At 48.9% G+C, this 23,453-nt stretch overlaps 1 protein-coding gene across 6 annotated transcripts in view; it reads right to left on the bottom strand.

Moving 5' to 3' along the window:
• The window catches only part of Dnm3 (dynamin 3), a 460,170-nt gene that overhangs the window by 270,754 nt on the left and 165,963 nt on the right, over nt 1–23,453 (bottom strand). For all 6 annotated transcript variants that reach the window (XM_078022311.1, XM_040278054.2, XM_078022310.1 and 3 more), the window contains exons 5-10: nt 20,079–20,177; nt 19,342–19,502; nt 15,620–15,762; nt 12,564–12,699; nt 10,405–10,472; nt 8,419–8,557 (exon numbers count right to left, since the gene is read on the bottom strand). In XM_078022311.1, the coding sequence (XP_077878437.1) occupies nt 8,419–8,557; nt 10,405–10,472; nt 12,564–12,699; nt 15,620–15,762; nt 19,342–19,502; nt 20,079–20,177 (746 nt within the window). The remainder of the gene's footprint in view (nt 1–8,418; nt 8,558–10,404; nt 10,473–12,563; nt 12,700–15,619; nt 15,763–19,341; nt 19,503–20,078; nt 20,178–23,453) is intronic.

Genomic DNA, 23,453 nt, shown 5'->3' with positions numbered 1-23,453 from the left:
CTAAATTTATATCCCACCAGTCCTTCACTGGGCAGCTAGGCTCAGTGTGTGTCATAGAACCCGACATTAAAACCTTACAGGGTGGACCAGCAGGTGGATCATCCCGATCAACAGTCCTACACCAGAAGTCAATTTCAGAAAGAGAAAACTGAGGACGTGAAGGCCTAAACCTGCCACGTACGTCGGTTAAATGGCAAATAACTTCTAAAAAGCTTATTGTTCCAATCACTTGACTGTTCTTAAACAATAAGGAAGATTCAGTGGCGAAGCCATGTCACCTGTATGACTTTTGGAATCACGACCCTAAATATGGAATTCTGGGAGAAGAATTTAACGATGTGTATTCTGAAAGAAAGTAGCCCTGTAACAAACGTTAACTGTGTTCAAGATTTTAAGTTATTTAGGGTAGTATATCATTATTTTTGCGGGACTTCAATATAAAAATTTAAGCATGGACCACATTTTCCTTTAGAGAAAAAACAGTTACTTCAAAGATATTTCTATCCAATAAAACAAAATTCACACACTTATACTATTAATTGGATCTTAAGAGCCAAGCTATTAGGTTGCTCCTGGAACAGGCCTGAGCCCAGGAAAGATTTCCTCAGCTTCCAGAGTAACTAGTTCAGTGCCCCAAGCAGCCATTCGGGCTAACAGGTCACCCCCGCTCTCAGGTCCACACCAGACGTCACTGAGAGGCGAGACTCAAACAGGACCAAACCTCCGCGTTCGCCAGACCTAGCACAACTGGAGACGGGGGCTCGGTTTATCAAAAAGCTGTGAGTCTTCAAGTGTCGCCCACTTGCTGCAAACTGAGCACTAACGCTTACAATACTCATGAAGGCACACGAGTCAATTTATTCCTCTTTCCATGAACTGGACCTTCCCACCAGGCTCCCCCCGGGAATCGTCTGTGTCGGGGTGTAACACTGGATTTATTCAGGAGATGAGAAAACTGTCCGCCACAGAACGTCGGCCAAGATATGGGAAACACGGGTGCACCATGTCCACAGTGGGGGGTGGGGGACCACAGGCAAGGAGCAGCTCGCTCGGCCAGGAGCCAGCCACAGGGCGACGTTCTGAATCACACAGGGGTGGCATGATGGGGTGTCCGGAAGACCTGGGTGCCGGTGGCAGAGAGGGGAAGGGAGCCAGGTCCCAGGTAGACGGGCTTGGGTAAAGCAGGCGGAGAGAGAAAAAGGGTTATTCCTCCTCCTCCAAGCAGGCAAATCCCCAAGCTCCAAACCTCAAATATTTTCTACAACTGCTGAAGGAATGAGGAGGCCGAGGATGGAAAAACTTTTAAACAGGGCCGTGAGGAGGACTTCAGTGTTACTTAGCACGTGCTAAGAAAGAAAAACAGAAAGTCCAACTTTGGGTGAAATAAAACTGTTCAGCAGTCAGAAGAGGCATAGTCTCCTCTTAGGTAATCCAGAAAACATTCAGTAGGTCAGGATGGCTCGACACCATGTCAAAACGGCACCTGGAGGTCTTGCAAGGTTTCCATCTCCTCTCTTCCCAAGTTACCTCTGGTAGACACATTAATGAGCAGTTAGAATGGAAAAGGAAAAATCAGAGGGTAGGAAGAAAAACAGAGACCACGGTAAATTATAAATTAAGGATTCATTATACAGCCCTTTAATGAACTGTGAGATTAAAAGGTGACACTTGAACGTCCCTTTAAAATCAAGTCCCAGGCCTGAATTCCCGGCAGTACTCAATAAAAGGCTCAAACCAGCCTGATTTGCAGGCTAGTACATGAGGCACTGACTACATACAAGGCAAGCAAGCCCCAGCCAGTTGGACGGGCGGCACGGGCTGGGGGTGTACAACACGAGTCACTTCATAGTGGAAAGCCAGCACGTCAACCAGACCTCCCAACAGAGCCTATTGGAGTGGTGCTATGTGGCCATCTCTTTCCTGCTTCAGCCCAACGGACACCCACCTGCCAGATCAATGAGACAAGGGCCACTTACACTCTCAACTGTTCATTCGATAATTGCTCTCGAACACCGGGCTGTTCCAGGAGTTGCAGGGAGAGCCATGAGCTTGTCCGGCCAACCCCTGCTGCCACGGAGCTGACAGCCTCCAACTCCCTGACCTGTCCAGCAACAAGGGCAGCAAGAGACCCGAGTAGGGTCGTTCAGAGAGTCCAATGTGCCAAGAAGAAGAATACAGCTTGGCAGGTAGATGAAGAGTGGTGTGCAGATGTGCGTTCAGGGAGAGGGCGTGCGGTTATGGATAGAAGTCAGACTTGGAGGAGGGCACCTTTGGGCAGAGACCCGAAGGAAGCCAGGGTGTGACCGTGCAGATAGCTTGCACCACTACAAATGAGGAGGGCACATTTCTCCTGCTGTGTACTCGCCTGCTGAAGAAATGGGGACGCAGCCCAGTTGTAAGGCACAGAAAAGGAGAGCGCTTATAGATGAGAAGAGGCGCCATCTGCAGGCATACAAGCCGGCCAGGGACCTGGGATCCACTGCTTGGTTGTGTGGCTTCAGGGCCAACATGCTGCAAAACGCATTTCTTCTAGCAGCTCTTTTTAATAGAAAATCCTTGCCTCTATTTCTAAGAGCCAACTAAGGTATTTTTTTCCCCCTTGCAAGACTGTTTTTTTTTTCCTATTAGGGGGTGGGGGGATTAATTAATTGGTATTATGGCAATCCAAGAATGTGGTTTCCCAAAAGGCCAATAAATGGCACAGTTGCTAAACTGTGGTTAAAAAAAAAATAACAAGATGTTCCTTTCTGTGTTTCCTTAAAGGAACCTCAGGACCCTGTGATGCTGTCCTGGAGAAGAGGAGGTAAAGAAAAGCAGCTGAAAATCCATGCCCATCAGAGCAATTCCAAGTTGAGATGTCCCTGAAGTGAAGCCAAACAGCTCATAAAGCTCCAGCGTCCATGTCTGCCCTCCAGGGCCCCAGAGGCAGCAGTGAGAAAATATCTGAGAAGAAATGCATTCTCCGGGGTTAGAAGTCTAGCTTTGTGCTTTGTTATTTGAACGCACATAAATCCCATATGTTTTCCCTGATGTTTATTTATGTGGCTTAAGGAAAAAAACATTTAAAGATTTTACACATAAGGCATTCAACATGAGTTGTAAATCAAAACAAGGTTTCAAGTGTAAGAGTGTGTGTGTGTGTGTGTGTGTGTGTGTGTGTGTGGAGGAGGGGGGATTACAATATAGCTGGAATAGTTATACATTTTCCCTTTGTCCCGGGCAGGCTGGCATAATCATTCTTCTTATGCCAGTGAAAGTATTAATAACGTCCTCTTTATGTCTCAAAAATATGTTATGTTGGACGATAAATTGTATCATCTCCTTCTCTATGGATTGTGTTCAGAAAATGTCAAATAATAAAGCCTCACCATACTCAGCACGAATCGGAATATTTTGCTCTGCAGAAGATTTTCATGAGACCAGATTCAGCGGTTCAGGGTGGCTCTGAGGAGGCCCAGACCAAGACCATCAAAAGGAGCAATAATAAATGGCACAAGCTTAAAGGAGAATCTGCCCCAGTGTCATCGTTACTGAGTGACTGAAGTCCTCTTTAAAATCAAGCAGGCGCTGCTTTGGCGTCAGGGTAGCTGAGGACATCATGTTACTAGGTATTGACAGAAGGCTCCTCACCTGGGCTGGTCACTGCGCCAGGTCTGGGGAGAGGAAGGGAGAAGACACGGCTCTTCTTTAAAAAGAGCTTAGAATCAGCCGGAGGAGGTGCCCACACAATGAGGCCCCACAGTGTCAGAGATGCCCGGACACAGAGAGAGAGAGAGAGAGAGAGAGAGAGAGAGAGAGGGAGGGAGGGAGAGAGGGAGGGAGGGAGAGAGGGAGGAAGAGAGGGAGAGGGAGGGAGAAAGAGAAGGTGCAGATGGATCACGGACAAAGGACATGGAGCAGAGAAGAGGCACGGACACACAGAGGGCCTCTAGGAAGAGCTTGCATCTTTAAAACCCAGAAGGATGGCGGGTGACAAAGGAGGGGCAGGGAGGCCCTCCAAGGGGGAGGCCAACGCATGGAAACGGGGGAGGCCAGTTTATAGGCAGGTCTGTGTGGACACCCTGTCGGAGAAAGTGGAGGAGTGGTCAGGGAAAAGAGGACAGACCAAGGCCACAGCGCTCCCCATGGAGGTGCACCTCAGGAACAGATCAGCCGCAGCCAGAAATAATTCCGTGAACTGACAGACGGACTGGAAACCAGGTGACCGCTGGGGAGTTAACTGAGAAGGGACCATTAGGCGGCAAGCGCTATGGATTGGCTGTGGACTGCCCCCAAAGGCTCACGTGTGGGCTTGTTCCCAGTGCAGTGACGTTCAGGGTGGGGCTCTGGGAAGCAGCTGGATGGCCAGGGCTCTCACCTGTCAGGATGGATCCATTGAGAGCGGAATGATCTACTGGGAGGTGTTGGGGCAAGATCGGAGGAAGCAGCTCCCTGGGGCATGTCCTGGAAGGGTATTTCCTGTCCCCAGTCCTTTCTGTCTCTCTCTGTTCTATGGCTGCCACGGATTGAGCAGCTTTCCTCGGCCACACCCACCCACCATGGAGTTCCTGCCTTGGAGCCAGCCAACCATGGACTGCAACCTCTAAACACGGGAGGCAAAATAGATTTTTCCTCAACTGTTGCTTTTCTCAGGTATTTTGTCTCAGTGAAGAACAGCTGACTGACACAGCATAAACTACTTTGGTCCCCAAGAAGTTTGTCCTTGAATAGGAAAGGCATGGCTGACCATGGGTTTATGGGCACTATTTTTTTTAAATAAGTGGAGTCATAAAAAACTTAAGTGCTGATTTTTTAAATGTGGAGGGGCTGGTGCAGCGCTTGCCTGGCACACACGAGGCCACACACGGGATGGAGGAGGCAGCAGCGCAGGAAACGGAAGAACCAGAAGAGCCAGTTCTCTAAGGAAGTGGGGATACGGGCGCGAGTCCAGCCTTGGTCAGGGATAAGGAAGCTTAGGGATCAGAGGACAAGACATTAACGGCCCCACGTCCAGGCAATGAAGTCACGAGTGAACGTGAGGAGGAAAGTTACAAGGGAAGTGACCTCGAGAGAAAAGGAAAGTCCAGCCTCACCACCCTGAAGAACAGAGGAAGTCAGTGATGAAGAATACCCTGGACAGTAGAGAGGGCAGACCCGGGGGGCGGGAGGGAAGGTACCCGGGAACGAGACTGATCTGTGGATGTGTGCATGTACAAACACGGCATGATGGACCCCACTGTTAAGGATGATCACGGTGCACCCCAAAACAACACCCTGAAGCACCACTGAGAGCCCTTAAGACTACACTAAGGTAGACTGTGGGCATACTGTGGCACCAACCACACAAATGGGATAATTATCTTTGATTCCTCAGCAATCTGGGGGAGCGAGAAAATGAAATGAGAAATTTCCCCCCTCTTGGAGTTTCATCAGGTTGCAAAGTTGATTCCAGCAGGTTGAACCGCCAGGCCAGGAAAGTAAAGGTGGTCCCCTCCAACCCTCTCCACCGTGGTGGGCTCCAAGGTTCACTGCTGGAAGCAGCAGACCCCAGGCCGGCTTTCCCATCTACACCCAGCAGTGTCAAGTGGACACTGAATTCCAAACCTCTGCTGAGTTCTTCCATCAATTCTCCAGTTAGCTCAGCTCCAAAGAAGTCAGGGAGGAGCGGTGAGCAACCTGCAAGCCCTCGAGTCGGAGTCTGCCACCTCTCGGTCAAACATGTGCTGATGAGGACGAGGGCCACCAGAGGTCACGGAAGTGCCCTGCCAGTAGGGACTGAGGAGGGAACACAGGAGTCGGAGATCTCAAGAAGAGTGGTGCCGGGCATGATGACTACATGGGCACCGACGTCTTCCCCACTGAAGGCGAACTTGGGATGGAGAGGGAAAATGTCAGCCAGGTCCCAAACATCCCGATGGACACACGGAACAGCCAGGATTGATGGAGAAATTGCATCTGAGGGTGGAGGGACAGGTACCACCCGGACCATAAGGAAGACTTTGTCAAGAAGGTGATGAAATCGCGTTTGGAACCCACAAAAGAGAAGTAGGCAAATGTCCTGCCCGACTCAGGCCCTTAAATGTTTTAGGGTCGGGCCTTTGATGAAGGAAGCTACAGGGTCAACAATCATCTCAGGGAGAAAGCTAGGTTTTACTTTATGTAACGCAGACTATAGAATGTTTTGAGAAGACAGTAAAAATATTCAGGATGTTGATCCAGAGAGAATAATGGAAAGGGGAGTTCAAAGGCTGGAGAGCAAGAACAAAGCCGTGAGGGTCCAGGAACAGGCTGTCAGGACCAGGCCGACTGGTGATTTCCAGTAAGTCGGATAAAATAGGAAATGATAAAAAAAAAAAAGATTCATACATACCATAAACACTTTATATAACTTAAAACATAAAAGTACACACATGTGCCAATCTTTTGATGTAAGGCCAGGGCCTGCTCTCTGCACATGGTGCCGCTGTTTGGAGTTATGCATCTTCTGTCTTACATAAGCCACAGCCTTCATCTGTGATGCCCAGTTCTGCTTTCTTTAAAGCAGGAGCAGGACCTGATCGAACCGGTGAAATAATCTGAATGCAAAACTACCTAGACTCTTATAAGCCCCCACCACACACATGATTTTACCATTCTCCTGCCTCTGCCCGGTTAATAGGGAAGTTTTGTAGCTAACATCTATCAAGACTTTCCAAAGCATTTGGCTTTGTTTGCACAGAAACAAAGCTCAGCCCTTCCTGTATTTCATGAGTTTATTCACTGTTCATTTAAGGCACACGACTGACATAAGGACAGTCGGCTAGCTAGGTCTGAGACAAGCTCAAGGCGATGGACCCTCGGGAAGAAGGCAGCTTCACTGCTGGAGGCCAGAGTACAGGGGCCATCTCAGGAGAGGCTTCCCTCCGAGCTCATCTGTGGCCACAGTGACCGTCCCCGTGGTCACAGGGAAAGCAGCACCGGTCAACCCTGTAAATGGGTTGAGAGATCAAGTGAAAGAGCTTTAAAGACACAGGTGACAGGACAGGCTGCATTCTGCAGAGTGGACAAAGACAGCAGGGAGCGATGCGCGTGACTGGCTTCACGTTTCCGTAGGAGCGCTGGATAGAGAGCTTTTTCCCCGTGTGCTCTCTCCTGCCTTCTTCCTCCCTCCCTCCCTCATCTCCTGGGGCTTTTCCCGTTTTGTTGGAAGAGAGGTTGGAAAGGGGAATGCAGTTAGAGCTCTCCGGGAGGAATCTGAACCTCCAGAATTACATCTGGATCCCAGGCTCCCGCCATGCCGTCCTCCTTCAGCCTCCACCTGGGAAGGTAGCCTGCCAGCCTCTACTACCTACCCCTCTCCTTCAGCTGAGCCTTTCTGACCGGTCATGGGACCAGTATTCGCATTCATGCCATCATTTGTTCTCTTCCTCTTCTTCCCACTGTTTTTTCAGGGAGGTGAGTAACTCTGTGTAAGGGAAGTTAACAACAAACTAACAAAAACAGCTGGGAGAGGTGGTGCATCCTGTAATCCCAGCGGCTCAGGAGGCTGAGGCAGGAGGATAGCGAGTTCAAAGCCAGCCTCAGCAATTCACCCAAGCAATTCACCGAGACCCTGTCTCTAAATAAAATACAAAAAAGGCCTGGGGATGTTGCTCAGTGGTTAAATGCTAAATGCTCCTGGATTCAACCCTGCTACCAAAAAAATAAATAAATAAAAAAGCTAACAAAACCATAACTATCTGGACACGGAGAGATGGTGCTGGTGCCTGTGGCAGCTATCATAAGCTTAGGCCCACCCTACCCAGGCACCATCTTCCTAAGCAATCTTCTTCTGCTCCTTGTAGGAGGTACTCCTTTCATCCTCCTAGGAGTTCCACTGCCTCAGTCAATCAGCCATGGGTGTCCATAGGCTTTGGGCATCATCTCCTTTAGTTTTCACTGAGGTGACATGATCCACATAAACCCAATCCACACATAAATGAGCAAGACCAGAGGGGTTAAGAATGATGCCTGAGGTCACACAGAATCTAGGTAAGTGGGCCTCCAAGGCTGGGCTCCAAACCCTTATACACTGCTCTTCTCAAAATGCCGCAGCTCAAGTGGAATCATTGATAATATACAAGGGTTTTCTTATCAATACACACAATATCAATGATTCTCATTGAAATCACCTTCATCCACACATTTTATAGGAAACATGACCTTGGGGCATTTATCCACTAATGGACGCTCAGCCCAGGCCCTCCCTCTGGCCCAGCCAACCTTTGGAATGGGCTAAGAGAAGGAATCCATCTGCCCATCAGGACAGCCCTTCCCACCCAACACTTCCACAGTCCCTCCCTGGACAAACACAAAATGTCTGTGACAAGGCCAGGGGTCAGGGAGTGAGATCATGCAATGGAACAGGAGTGGTGGCTGGGCCCCAGGCCACCTGCTGGGAGGTCAAGTGGTGCGGCTCACCTTCTTGGTGCACTTCTTGACAGTGTTGATCAGCTCCTGCATCACCAGGTCCACGCTCTTCAGGGAAGGCCCTTTCAGCTTTACGATCTGCTTTTTGACTATCGCTTCAAATGCCATGTCCGGAGTAAACAGCCCCGTCCTGGATGTAGGAGAGAAAGGACTGTGTTAGACATAAACCATGGAGTGGCACCCAGTACTCTGAAAATTGTTTAAGTTGTCACTTAAGGTAAGCACCAAAAGTTATGTAGCATGTTTCTACCCACAATGCTACTACAATAACACCTTTAACAGTGCTGCTCCACAGTCAGTGCCAATCTACGGGAGGTTACAAACGATGCTCAAGGGCTGGGGATGCAGCTCAGTGGGACAGCACTTGCCCAGCATGTGCAAGGTCTTACATTCCACGTCCAGGACCTCCCTCCCTTGCCCACCATTCCCACACAAACGCCCAATATATTTTCTTGACTTGTGATGTAAGTTTTAACTAATATTTAACTGTCACTTCACTACTCCAAATCAATAGAAGGAAATGCAGGGGGCCCTTCATATTGTTGGGCTACACCTCTGTGGATTCAGCCATTACTAACTGAAAATATCCAGAGAAAAACTGTATCTCTACTGAGCACGTACAGACTTATTTCTTGTCACTGTCTGAAAAATACAGTCTAAAAACACAACTATTTACAGAGCATTTACATAGAACTGGATATTGTAAGTCATCTGAAGCTAAAGTACAGGGAGGATGTGCTGTGTTACCTTGCATTCAGGTTGCTTCTATGTAACTTTCACTTGTTAAGTTATGTTTGGCCTTTGTACATAGACTCCAGAAACGTGTTTCAAAATATTATCCTAGTTCTTTGAAGAACTTGCTGTGGACACAACGTATGTGTCCCCTAGAAATTCTCCCCAGTGTGACGGTGTCGGGAGGTGGGGCTTTGGGGAGGCAGTAGGCCATTAAGGGTGGAGCCCTAGTGGGCAGGATCATGCCCTATAGAGGCATTGATCAGCCAGCTCTGTCTGCCAGGGAGGACACAGGAAAGCCAGCAGCCAGCAAATCAGAGGAAGGTCCTCCCCAGAGCGCCCTGTGCTGGAACCCTGAGCTTGGCCTTCCACCCTACAGAACGGTGAGACATCATGTCGCTGGTTTTAGTCACTCATCTACGATCATTTGTTGTATCAGCCTGAAAAGACTAAAGAAAGTAACTTAGAACATTCTCACTCTACCCAGGGGAAATCCGGGCCCCATTCACCCCGTCCACCCTGGCCCTCTGCTCTCCCATCCACCTTCCTCTCCCCACAAAACCTGCCGCACCTTCCCACCTCTACCCTGGGCTCAGCCTGCCTCCTTCCGGGAGCCCTTCCCGCCCTCCAGCCTCGCACACGCACTCACAAGCACATGCCCGCCTCACACACGCACTCACAAGCACATACCCACCTCGCACACACGCACAGACAAGCACACATTCACCTCACCTGAACACACACAGACAAGCACACATCCGGCTCTCATAAGCACACAAGCGTATGTCCGCACACAGCACCCTTGGCGGTCTGACAGCGTCCTATCAACAGACGGAGTTCCACTCCTAAGTAACCTCCGTCGCTCCCTTTCCCAGTCTCGTTCCACAACTCGGTTAAAAGGAACCAGTGTCTCCTCTGTGCGAGTGATGTGCTCAGGAGCAGCTGGGGCCTCCCTCCCTGAAACCCAGGCTGTGGGGAGCAGGGTCTCGCCCTTCTCTGTGTCTCCCACTGTGCAGAAAGTAGCTTGGTTTTATTTTGTTTTCATTGGGAAAAAAAAAAAAAAAAAAAAAAAAACCTGACTGTAGCACTGTAGTAAGTTACCAAAGAGCCCAGACTAACGGGTCCCATTTCTTCCTCCTGCCTCTGCACCCGCCTCTGTCCGGAGGAGGAGAAGGCTACTTCTCTAGCCAACATTCCCTTTCTTTGGTCGCTTGAACCGAACACAGGAAAACACCAGAAACTTGCCTGATCCCATGGATGTTTTTGATGGCATAGCTGATTTCTCTTCGCAGTTCTTTCTCATTGAACTCCATCTGCAGATGCAAAATGAGCCACGGTTATGACACTTAATGCCTTTGAATAATAATGTTGTTGAATATTGCAGAATAAAAATAACTTGACTGGGTTATTAATAAACGGATACTCATGTCTCTCCAAAGCTAAACCCAGATGGTCAAAACATCTGCTTATATGAAGTTCAAGGCAACGTAGGACCCGAGGGATTTCTGGGAGTCATAGTGCAGCAGATTTTAACTTTATTATATTTAAGAGGTGCTGGGCATAAAGGATGACTTCTAGACATTAAGCTGACCACTCGCTGATTCTTTTGCTGCATATCAATGAACCTGTGTAAGTGAGAGTGTCACCTGCCAGGCAGCAGCACGCCGTCCTGAGGTTACCGATGGCTGTCTTTTCTCCCTGGCCACTTCTACCACCTGCGTTCAAGGCTCTTTATAAAAGGAAATGAATAATATTTCGCCAAACCAATACAGGATAGAATGCTGGGTACACGTCTCCCCGAAGCCCTGGGTACCATACATCTATTTGGAAGAAGGATCAAAGTGTCACAGAGCCGAGTCCTGGGAGGGCGATCCCGCGAACGCGGGTTCACCTGACTCGGGACTCGGCTGCTCCAGTCCCACTTCTTGTCGATTCCTCCCTCGTGCTTTATGCCCCAGAACCTTGACTTGCCTCCGTCTCTACCAAACCCTGTGGCCACACAGTTCGGAGACTTTGTCCTTCTCCCCTCTGCCACTTCTTCCTGCTCTTCTGGCTTCCCGTCCTGCCTGCTCAGCTCAGCAGCCTGGCTGCCTGGAGGACTTGGGCTGGGATCCACATCTGGGGGCTGTCTTCAGAGCACCCTGAAGCTCATCACTCATCGCACTTTAATAAAACAACCCACTTACCCGCCTGCTGCCCACAGCAAGAGCAGCAAGTAGCAGTCCCCGGAACGACTCAGCTGCCTTTGTTTCGCACTTGGCGAGTGCACAACAGAGCCCCACTCACACCTCCAGACAGTCACGGCTCCTCCTCATTCTCCTCATCTGATGGGCACCACCGCTCAGCTCAAAGCCCAAACCGTGGGTGTCCTATCTAGTCTCGTCTTCCACCCCCACCCATGTCAATCCAAGCCCTGCTGACCTCACCTCTCAAATCCCAAAAGGCACCCCTCCCTCCCCCTCCCTCTCCCTCCCTCCCTCCCTCCCTCTCTCTCTCTCTCTCTCTCTCTCTCTCTCGCCAGGTCATTTAGTGGGACACCACAGAAATTTAAGTTTTAGGTCTCTCCTGAGCACAAGATCCCTTTCAAGACCCCAGGCCTCGCTGTGTGTTTAGATTTATATTTTACTTTCTTCTGGAGAGCTCTGAGGTTGCAGACAGTGGACGTGCCTTGGGCCTGACCTCACTCTCTTCCTTACCTTACCCTTCTCTCGCTCTTTAGGGGCCAGCAGGCCCCGTGTTTTCTAGCATTTAGCCAAAGTGGTCACACCCCTGCTTAAAACCCCCCACTGTTAAGTGTGAACACCTCACCCCCGACCTCGGAAGCCCATGTGAACCGAGCAGGTCCTTCCCGTCTGGATCCCCGGGCGCCTCTGCCTTCTCAGCTCTGCACCAGCCCGTGGCTCTTCACCTGCCCTGGGGCCTTGCCCACTAGGTGCTCCCTCCCTGAAGACCTTCTCCGTGCTCTTCTGGCTGGGGCTTGAATGTCCCTTGCTCACAGAGAACTGGCCCGACATCCCATGAAAAGTGGCGGTCACTTCCCGTTTCCAAAATACCACTTTTTTATGTTCACATTTGTTCACTTTCTGTGCTTCTTTATTAGACCAGTTAAAACCTCCCAGTCTTCCTCAGTGGCCCCTGGAGCTCTGAGTCATAGAAGGGCCTGGGAAATATTTAACTGGACAACATCTCAACTCGTTTTTGTTGAAACGATTTGGAATGTTGTGAAATTTCCACTAAGTAAAAATCAGAAAAGAAAATTTCTCTCCTGAATGTCATTCCCCGAGTACAGAGGATTTCGTTCAAAGGACCATCACTGACCCAAACCATTCAGGTAGCGTCGGGGCAAGAGGCTGGTAAGACAGAACATGGAAATGAAGCAGGGGGAGACGTCATTCAGTACGAACCTTCACTATCTCAAAAGGAAAGCGCTCGTGGAAAATGCGATTGATTTTAGCACCGCCGGAGAGCTCCAGAGTGTCCACTTGGTCCCCTGACCCTTCGATTCTCTTCTCAAAGTCCACCGCGAATTGCTGAACCATCCTAGAATTGAGACGGTCGAGTTAGAGGTGGCTGGCTTGACTCTGCCTCCTCGCCTTGCTATCCTTTCCTGGGGTTCCTAGTGGCACCTACTGGTGGAGTTGACACTGTGCTTTGTTCCGCTTTCAGAACATTATTATGAGAAACACACATGGTTAAGATTTATTTCAGACAATTACTAGAGTAAATACCTTCAATATCTTTGTCTTTCATTGCATTCTGTTCACCTGGCTGCAATCATGAAATGGTGTTTAAAGAATACCTGACATAAAAATTCAAGTGTCACAATAAAACTTGTAAAATTGTCAAATGGAGCTCAGCTCCTGTGACCCCACCCTGGTCCACAGTCCCCGCTGCTCCACGTGAACCTCCTTGCACTTGGGGATCACTCTTGGTTCCTCCGGTACCAATGCCTCAATCTCTCCTCACGCTATAAATTTGCCCCAGGTGATCTGAGGGTGGCCAGAGCTTTAAGGGTCATCAAGAACTAGTTTTTCTGACCTTCAGTGCTAGCCCCTGCTTCCTGGGAGTTGTTGGCCATGTACCCAGCTGCCTGCTGGACAGTGATTTTCTCTGAACTCCTTGCACCTAGAACCTGAATCGCTGACGTCTCCTACTCCCAACCTGCCCCTTCTCCTGCTCTCCCCACTTTCCCCCCAGGGTGGAAGGCTTCGCCCTCAAGGCAGGGACCCCAGGGCACCTGGGCTGCTCCTGCCTGGCATTTCCAGGTAGCCACCACCTGTTGATCCTCCGCCTCCTTTTGTCCCACAGACAAGAGACTCTTCTTTTTCACCCTGGATGCTGCCTGGGTTCAGCCCTCAACAACTCTTCCTGGGGTTCCTGACACCCCAGGTTCTTCATGGTCTGACCCTGGCGGCCCCTGAGCCCACCTCTAAGCACTCCTCCAGGCTCACCAGCTCACCTGGGGAGGACACTGTCATGGCCCCCCCTCACCCACCACCATTCCTGAGGGCCGCCCAGATCAGGCCCCTCCTCTGCCCCCAGCCCAGCACGTAGCAGTCCACATGGCCGCTGCCTGTCCCCAAGGACAAGGGCCATGCCTTTTAGCCATCTCCCCTAATTCGGCACATTATCCATATTCACTAAATATTTGTTCAATGAAGGGATCAATTCTCTTAAGGTAAAAATTCAAAATCTATGAGGAAAAAAAAAATCCAGACCACCTAAAATATTTTTTTAAAATTCTCTTTCATCAAGATTGTGGGCCAATTAAATAATCACAAATTCTTAGGCCAGAAAAACTAGAGTGTGACTGGGCTCAGCTCCGTTTCGTGCGTGTGCCGTTACTTTTAAACACCTAGAAAGGCGATAACGGGACACATACTTTCAAACACTGGAGAAGATTAGAAAATCCAATTTTGGCTGCTCTTTCCCCACCTGGACCCCCGACTGAGCCTAGACCAAGTTGTGCTGAAGGTCACATATTCCCTAGCCTCCTCCTTCCCGGGACAACTCCTCTCCTACTTCAGGGTCTCAAGGGTTATTTTCTCTCTGACTCAACGCCTTTCCTCAGTGTAACTCCTCGTCATCTGGGCTCCTACCATCTCACACTTCCCAGAAACCCGGCATTTATCAGCTCTGTGTCTAAACAATTAATAGCTTCTCTATCTGCACCCCCTGCTCCACCCTGACCCCTTCCTGGAGCAACAGAGGGATTCATCATGGACTCCCTGGAGGACAACACAGAGCCAGCCCCGAGGACAGCACACACAGAGATCAGAGGAGGGAGGGGGAAAAGGAGAGGAAGGCAGGAGGGAGGGAAGAAATAGGCCAGAGAGGAGAGGCCTCCGAGGGGAGCCGAGTCAGCCTTCCCAAGTGACAGTTCCGGGGCAAGTTCTGTCATCTGAGCCCCATGAAGGAAGTCGAGACGGGTCTCTGCATCCCAGGTTCAGGTGGACGATAAGATAATGACTAGGGCCTGGGCAGAACCCGCCTCCTTCCCCTGTGTCTTCAACTGTTTTCACAAGTGCTTAGCCACACCCAAGAACAGCAAGAAAGAGTAACAGGGAAGAGCTACAGAGCTCTTAAATGAGGAAATGGGATGCATTGAAGACGGCGTTTAAATCATTCACATGGTTGAGAACCTCCCCACTGAGAAAGGAATGCTAACACCAAACTAAGGGTGTTTCCACTGAGAGCCTGCAGTGGTGAAGGTGCCACAGAGGGGACCAACACTGTCTTGGAGGTGGACCTGGGCACATTGCGCACAGGGTTGGGGAACAAAGGAGGCCTAAGCAGTCAGAGGGAGGGTGATGTGGGAGACCTGGTGGCTGCGGATTCCCAGCAACTGACATCCTGCCCCAAGGCCACCGGTGTGAGTCTACCAGCCCCAGGGTAGGAGGGAGAAGATGCTTGGCAATTTTCACATTTGTATTTTTATGGTGCTACATTAAAATCATTACCAGAAAGGAAAATAAATTAAAACATGGCCTGATTATCTGTATGTTATTATTATTTTTTTAGCTAAATTCCAGGGTCTTGTTCCATTGAAAAACGCACCTAGATAAATCACATGAAATAAGGGAAATAAAAAGATCATATGGACAAGGGACATCAATGTCAACGGTTGTAAAAGAAAGACGGATGTTTTCATGTATTACTCACTTCTAAGACTAAGGACAAACAGTAGCCTCCTGTGTTATCACTCCTGACTTTACTCACTGAAGACAATTTTGGAAAGACAATTATTGAACACGGGAGGAGCAGCTGGTTAAATACATAATAACAGCATCAGATTAAAAATTGCTTCCAGAAGACACGAAAACTCAAGGGTCACTGTGTATCACTGAGCCTCGTCCACTTTGTGGCTTCTGTGAAGCTTAAAAAACAACGTGACAAATAGGCCGCAGCCAAGGACAAGGACAGGAGCTTCAGGTGAGCAGGGGGGGAGGAAGCCACCTACTGCAGCAGGGCCTTGGTCTTCCGGGTGGGGTCCTCGGGCTTGAAGTTCCTGAAGGCTTCTACTTCGTGCTCGATGGACAGCAGCTGCCCCTGCAGTTTGTTCCTGAAGTTTGGCAGGGTGTCTCGAATGTGGTTCGTAAGTTGCTAAATAGAACAAAACAAAATCACACACGTGTCTACAGTAGATTAAAGATGAACTCACGCGACAAGAACCAGCCTCCACTGTGTTCCTGGTCATTCACAACCTTAGAAATGACAGGGACATCAGAGGCCATGAGGTAGACAGTCTCCACTGCCCTGGAGATGCTCCGCTGACAGTCTCTCCTTTGGTTAACACACAATGTCACGGGTGGGCTGCCCAGGAGCGCTGCAGTGTGGACGACACATCTGATCATACACAGGAAGGAACCTGACCCGAGACCCGGGTGGAAATGAAGGACGTCAAGAGCTGGAGGTGCTGCTCCAAGTTTCTAAGGCCAAATGGACCAGTGCGAGGGGAGCTCAGGTGGCCAGGGCTGCCACCAGCACCTGCCAGCCCCTCGCTTTCTCGGCCCTCTGCAGGCAGTGCTTCCTGGCCCCTCTACCTCTAGACCCCAGGGCAGGCCTGGCTGGTCACCAGCTGGTGCCTTCGAGAGACTGAATAGAAAACCGCCGTGTGACTAAGGGAGAGAAAGCTCTCTCTGCTATTGATGACGCCACCTGACCTGGCCGGGGGCATTTCCTCTGAGGTCGGCTGCCACCTCAAACTCAATACAGTGAAGACAACTCAGAACAAAGTTGGGAAAGGGTGGGGTAGTGCACACCTGTAAATCCCAGTGACTCGGGAGGCCGAGGCAGAATTGCAAGCTGGAGGCCACCCTGACAACTCAATGGGATCTCAGCAACTTAGAGACACCCTGTCTCAAAATAAAAAGGGCCAGGGATGCGGCTCACAGGTAGACCACCCCTGCATTCAATCGCCAACATGGGAGGAAAAAAAAGATGGTTCAGTTCTCTGCATTGTTTTCTTTCTGCAATGTAGTGACAGAAAATTCTGAAAATGATGATGATCGTCTTGATCTGCTTAAGTAATAAGAATTGAGAGAAAGAGATGAACTTCACAGAAATGCAGCAAAAATAATTTAAAAGGAAAGTAAACATCCCCAGATTGATGGAAGGAATGATTTTAACTCATCATAAAGATGATTTATGTGCATCCAAGTTAAACGAATATATGCAGCCAATAAATCCACAGTTGATTAACTGTCACTATTCTCTATCATTCCTCTGCCCACAGTGTGGATTTCTGCTGTGGGTATGAATCAGGAAAAAAACAGAACAGAGGACTGGATCTCCAGGAGCAGTGTCCAAAGAGACAAAGACCCAAATCTAAGAGGAGCAGCCACCATGAAAAACCAGCAACTGCCAAATGGGCCTGGAGCTGGAAATGATGAACACACTGGGTTTCCACGCTTTGCTCCCCAGACTTCTCCACAGTAAAGCGACACTGTGGCTATCCTTGCTCTCTGGAGCACGTCTTGCCTTGGCTCGCATCACCTGGGTTCCTCTGACTCTTCTCCTAGCCATTCTGGATGCACCTTCTCCGTCTCCTTTAACAATGCATGCTCCTCGCCAGACTGGGAATTTCCAATTTCTCAGATCTGGTCTGAGGCCTCTTCTCATTCCACCCAGGGCTTCAGCAAACACACAAACACCCGCTGCTGCTAAAATGTCAATGTCCAGACAGGGCTTCAGCTCTGCTGCGGGCATGTGTGCCTGGCCCCTGCATGGCTTCTCCTCCTGGGTGTGTCCATGACACCTCAGCCTCAACTTGTCCCAAACAAGTACCTCATCTGCCCCTCACTGGGCTCCTAGTGCTGCCTGCAGATCAGCATAGAAGCTAGGAATGTCCTTGACTCTCTATCTGTCACCCAATAGAGCTCATCTGTCACCAAGTTCTCAATTTTCCTAAACATTCCTCAGATCTCCTGTGTCACTTCCCACTGGCCCTACGTGAGACTGAGCTACTGGAACTTTTACCGTTTTCAGCCACCTGCCCTTCCTGGTTTTACTCCTAACTGGCCGACTCTTGGTCTTCTTATGGCAATACCATGTTCTTTTTAACTGTCGGACCCGAGCCTGTCCATACCCTCCCTCAGACCTCCTAAATAGCTCCCTACTGCTCCCTGGGTGAGAGCCCAGTCTTTACTTTGGTCTAAGAACATCCCAGGACCCTGCCACCGTCCACGTCTCCACGTGCCCCTCTCACAATTGGCCCCTTCCTTCTTCTCCCCCTAGTCTGGTGGCGTTTCCTTCAGTTCCTCACAATCATCACACCTTTGTCCAGATTGTCTACAGAAATGGTGCCTCCGAATCAGAAGGACTGGCACACGTAGAATTAGCAAGAAAGTTGTTCTAGTTTCGAATACAATATGAAAACCTTTGAAACAGCAGTTATACAGAAGAGATGTTCAGGGTAAAATGCGTTCAACTTTCAATCAACACAAGCCGATTGTGTCAAAAGTGGGGGATCATCTGCATGATATAATTGCAATCATCTCCTATTTTTTAAATATGTAAAATCTAACTTATTTACAACTCTTTCCAATGGTATTAGTGATTTTCCTATAGGATTTTTTTCAGGTTATCTGTCATTTTCTTAGGCCAATGTAGGGTTGAAAGCGGTGGTCTGACACAAGCTTTACCACTACTGACTACAGGGTAAGGATGTCACGGTTCCTGCACGACAAAACAGTGCTCCTCCTCAAGGTTATTCGTATTTTAAAAGTGATACAACCAAGGGCTGCCTCTGAGATTCCAAATTCTCTTTTAGCCTAATTAAGAATATGAACGTCACCAAAGTCACCTCTCCTTCCTATTTTCTAAAACCTCCGCTGTCTTATCTCCATGGTTCAGATATAATGTCCTTAACTGTGACCACCTCTACTCACCCTTCCAGGACCTGATGTCAGAGCGTCCGTGACCACCTGACCAGGCTCACGGAGGAAGGGGGAAAGCTTAACGAATGGGGATGTCTGTAGGGAAAACTGCTCTCCATAAATGTCACTGTCATCAAAACTCAGGAAGGGTGACCCAGGAACCAGGGCATTTGTCACGATGCTTGACCACAACAGGGGAAGCACGGGTGTACCAGGGAACGTGTGCTGAGGCCTTGTGACAGAAGCGTGTGCGGCGTGTGGCGGGGCAGGGAGACAGAGGGCCCAATCTGATTCTATTTACTGGGGGAAAATGGGTTCTCTGGGAAAGTGTTGAGATTAGTGGCAATCAATGGTGACTTCATTGGGATTTGTTGTTTTGAAAAATTTAAATAAAGGGACAAATCAATCCTAAACAAAACCAGAAAAAAAAAATTTTAACAGAAAGTCTAACCTAACCATTACAAACAGATCCCGAGTGATCCTCGTTTCAGAGCTACACGAGTTTAGATGCTGAGGAGAACTAGGACGTGTGGCAAGAGAATGCATGCTCAAATGTACACGGGCTTCACCTCCTAAGGAGACACTTGTCTGTGCTGTGAGCATGGCCCCCTGACGGCCCCCTCCGCTAAGGCCAACTCAGCTCCCGGGACAGCACCAGCCGAGCACCCACAGTCACTGTTTAACCCCTTTCATTTAAGCTGGACGTCTTGCTTCAGCAAAGAGAAATTCAAAAATAACATATTTAAATCCCAATGGCCTATACACATTTTGTAGCTGTTCTTGTGGCTTTAAAGAATTTCTTTACCTGATTCAGGACCTTCTGAAGGTGTGGGGTCCCCATCCGGTCAGCAATGTGTCTGTAGGCCGGATGTGAAAGAAAAAATTTCCTCTCTGCCAACATGGCTGCTTTAATGTCCTTCTTTCCGTCTATGTCCTTCTGGCTCCTGTTGACCACCCCCACGTAACCTGAAACAACAAACACACCACCACACGGCCCCATGGGGCTTGGCACTCTCCTGTGGAGATTTCAGGGTTCTGGGGAAATTTCAGGGCTCTGCAACAGACTGAGTGAGGTAGGCAAGTGGGTCTGGGGGCCTGAGGACGGGGCCCCTTTACAAAACTCCACTGAGACAATGATATTTTAACCAAGGCCACAGACTTGCCTAGGGATAATACCCCTCACATTTAAAAGCCGTATGCATTTTAAGAGAGAATGTCTCTTGGCAGTTGTGTTGCAGGATCGTCAAGACCACACTTACAACAGAATGGTATCCATATTTGTGTGATCTATGGTGAATATCTATACCCTCCTTCAAACCCCTTCTTTTTCCTGTTTTCTTACCACTGTTATTTTAAGGAATAGTTCTCCTTTTGGATCATTTTTAACACCTCATATGGGAATACAGTGCCATTCCATAAAGAGTGTAGCTGATAATAAATCCAAGCCTGAGGACAGGGAGATCATTAAGCCCGTGCCTCCCCATGACTTGCAGTTGTCTCTGACATAGTACCAAGAAGGCCCTCTGCAGACCCAGGACGTACCCCTGCGAAGAGGCAGCAGCTTGTTCTCCAGCACGTCCCTGGCATCGGTCCCTTCGTCCATGAGATCCAGTTTGGTGATGACGCCGATGGTTCTCAGGCCTGCATCATAAACCAACCCGTTAGGACACCATCCGGAGGGGACTCACGAACTCCAGAGGCCACGCGTCTCCGGGCTAACTGTGCAGCTTGTCCTTTTCCTGTTCCTCTCTCTGACTGTGCCTCTATCCACTGCCACCCCAGTCTGGCCAATTTCTACACCAGGAGGAAGGTTTGGAAACCACCCATCTATATTCATTAGATGACTTTCCATGGAAGAGAGAAAAACGGATGCGCCACAAAAATCCTCCAAACAGTCACACATCACCTAACCAGGGGGCTGTTTCCTGAGAAACACACCCTCATGGGTCTCATCACCGTGCAAACACCAGAGAGTGGATCTCCTTCAACCTGAATCGTGTAGGTGACTCCGAGTGTGATCTCTGATGCTACCAGGTGAGATGTAGGAGAATGGGAGATACAGCAGGCACCAGTGGAAGACGGCAGACTGAATCACAGCCAACCCTTATGGGTGTGATATACTCTAAAAACAGTACGGTAAATAAGCTAGTAACGCATTTATTGTCAAGTATTATGTGATCACATAATTGCACTGCTTCACTTTCTGACCACAACAGTACAGGAGGTTTGTTTACACCGACATCACAACAACACAGGAGCACACACGGCCAATCGCGTCACGATAGCTGTGATGTCACCAGGCAATGTGAATTTCCAATTCCATTACGACCTTATGGGGCCGCCGAGATGTATGCCGTCTGTCACTGACCAAAGTTGTCACGCTGCACATGATCATATATGAATTTATTTTTGAACCACACATGAATGGAAACCATACATTTTAACTTTCTGCCCAAGTATCCCACCTGATATGGATTTTTAAAAATTTTTTTACCTTATTAATAAACAAATAGGCTATGCACGAACCAATGACGAAAGTGAGCTGCAAACCAGGGTCACCCCTGACCCGATCCTGAGCACTTGAAGTTAAAGAAATAAAAACTAAAAGGGCTAAGAATAGGGTACAGAACAGTGCCACCACCAGAAACACACTCATTGGTCTCACAGCGCTATTTCTTAGAAGAGGAAATCTGATTTAATGGAAAGAAGACTGAACTAGGAATGAGCTTGGGGTTTAGCCTGAAGGCAAGTCACCTACCCCTCAGGGTCTTGGTTTCCCTCATCTGCAAAATACAGACTTGGAGACCGAGATCCCTAAGGTTCCTTCCAGTTATCAAAGAGTAAGAACTCAGATTTTCCTAGCACATCAGATGGGTGGAGTTTGTCCTCGGTCTTCTTCATCATGTGGACACTGCTTGCCTCATGATTCGTATGAAGTTCATGTCTCTGGATTTCCAGTTGCACGTGGTTACTGGAACACACAGACTCATCTTTCACTTGAAACTACTCCAAAATAATAATGGCTGGTATGTTTTAAGCCAGCTATGGACTTAAATGGCTCATTTATCTTAAATCATCCAATTCTACTGACTTTTGAAGATGAGGAGACGAAGGCAGAGAGCAACTAACTGGGCAGTGAGTCGGGTGGTGGAGGTCAGGAGCCCCCGCTTTTAGCCAGTTTACTGGGGCGGGGTGGGAGTACATGGCATGACTTGGGGGGTACAGTTTGGGACAGGTAAAAGACATGGCAGAGGACTGCAGACAAAAATTAAAAATGGAAGCCCAGAGTGTGACTGCTAGCTCAATAGACCAGCAAAAGCAGAAAACTGAATTCAAGAAAACCAAGAGTAGGAGCCCAGAGGTGATCCTTTAATTTAGAGCCTATCAGAAAGGCCCAAGACTTGAGAGGTGGTAACTCTGAAGACAGTGGAGAGGGCCCCGACGGGGTCAGGGGAGCTGAGAACAGGAGCCACGGTTGACAGTGGGCGGGTTTCCGTGGCTGACGAAGCAGGAAGCTGCCCCTGGTCTGTGCTGGCAGGACCGTGTAGGTTTGTCCTCTGGGAAGACTGACCGAGAGAAACCTCTGCATGCGAGGCACACGGCTCCTGGGGGTCAGGTATTGAAAGAAGGTGATTAATCGAGTCTCTACATACTAAATGGCCAGATCTGCTCTCCCCAGTGCAGTTCTCTAGTCTGACTTCCACAAAGGGCGGCTGGCAGACTATCACCCGACCCACCCTAGCAAGAGGTGGGAGAACTGGGCATGGGGAGACTAACCATCCCAAGAGAAAAACCCAACTGCGACATTCAGAGGAGCCTGAACTAAACAGCCAATCGATTACCCTGTCATGAAGGAGACCACCTAGCAAGTCAGCTCACCCACAAGGGGCTGTGGGCAATATTGTACCAATAACTAAGCATAGGTAATGCAAAAGAGAGAAGGAATTTCTGTCATTTTTATTAATACCCTCAGAGAGGAAGGAGAAATCATTGCTTTCATGGAACAAGAAGAAAAGGCCATCAAAAGAAGGTGCATACAAGAAGTCCCAGTGATTAGAAATGCAAGATGAAGGTGAGGAACCTTCCAGAAAAACAAAAGAAAAAGAAGTAAATAATCGAACAAAACATCCTTAAAAGCTAGAGAGATGATCTTGAAGCTCCAATATCTGAGTCCCTGGCATAGCAGGGAAAAAAAAGATCAAATTGGAAAAGCGAGAGGGAGGGAGAGATCCTCTTTAGAAATATGCTATAAGTCAAGGATATGAATTTGTAAACTGAGTGAGCTCACCAGGCCTCAGATACAATACCAACACCAGGAACAGATGAGAGGTGCTAAAGAGCTGCCCGACAAATTTTAAAAGGTCACAAAAAAAGGACTGAGAATCACTGGGCTGCCCCAGGTCCTCCCAGCCGCAAGCCAGAAATGCAAAATCAATCCATCAATGTTTTCAGAACTCCAAGGGGAAAAAGCAATTTCCAACTTAGAATTCTAAATTGTCGATAGATGCGACGGTAGAGAAAAAGAGACTTTCAGATCTGCAAACTCCCAAAAGGTCTTACCCACCTTTCTAATTTTCTTAGGTTGAGATTGAACAATGTGTCCACCAAACAAGGGAGTCAATCATCAAGAGGAAGAATGACCAAAGAGGAAGCAGGGACCAAACTGAGAAAAGAAGGCAATGTTCAGGATGGTGCAGACCCCAGGACGAAGCCCAGAGGGTAAGGAGAGGACACAGAGCCTGGGGCAGACTTCTTCCAAACGCACACGCACACTAGCACACGCACAGGATGCCTAATAAATCCAGAGACCCAGACTGCTTCAGGCGAGGCTGGAAAAGCTAGATTCATAGAGAGTCCACAGACAAGAAGACACAATTACCTAACCCAAGACAGCACCACGCAAGAAAGGGGGACTAA

This window comes from Ictidomys tridecemlineatus, chromosome 10 (assembly GCF_052094955.1).
Source record: "Ictidomys tridecemlineatus isolate mIctTri1 chromosome 10, mIctTri1.hap1, whole genome shotgun sequence".
Lineage (NCBI taxonomy): Eukaryota > Metazoa > Chordata > Mammalia > Rodentia > Sciuridae > Ictidomys > Ictidomys tridecemlineatus.
The sequence above is the reverse complement of the archived record's forward strand: the minus strand, read 5'-3'. Positions and strand labels throughout refer to the sequence as shown.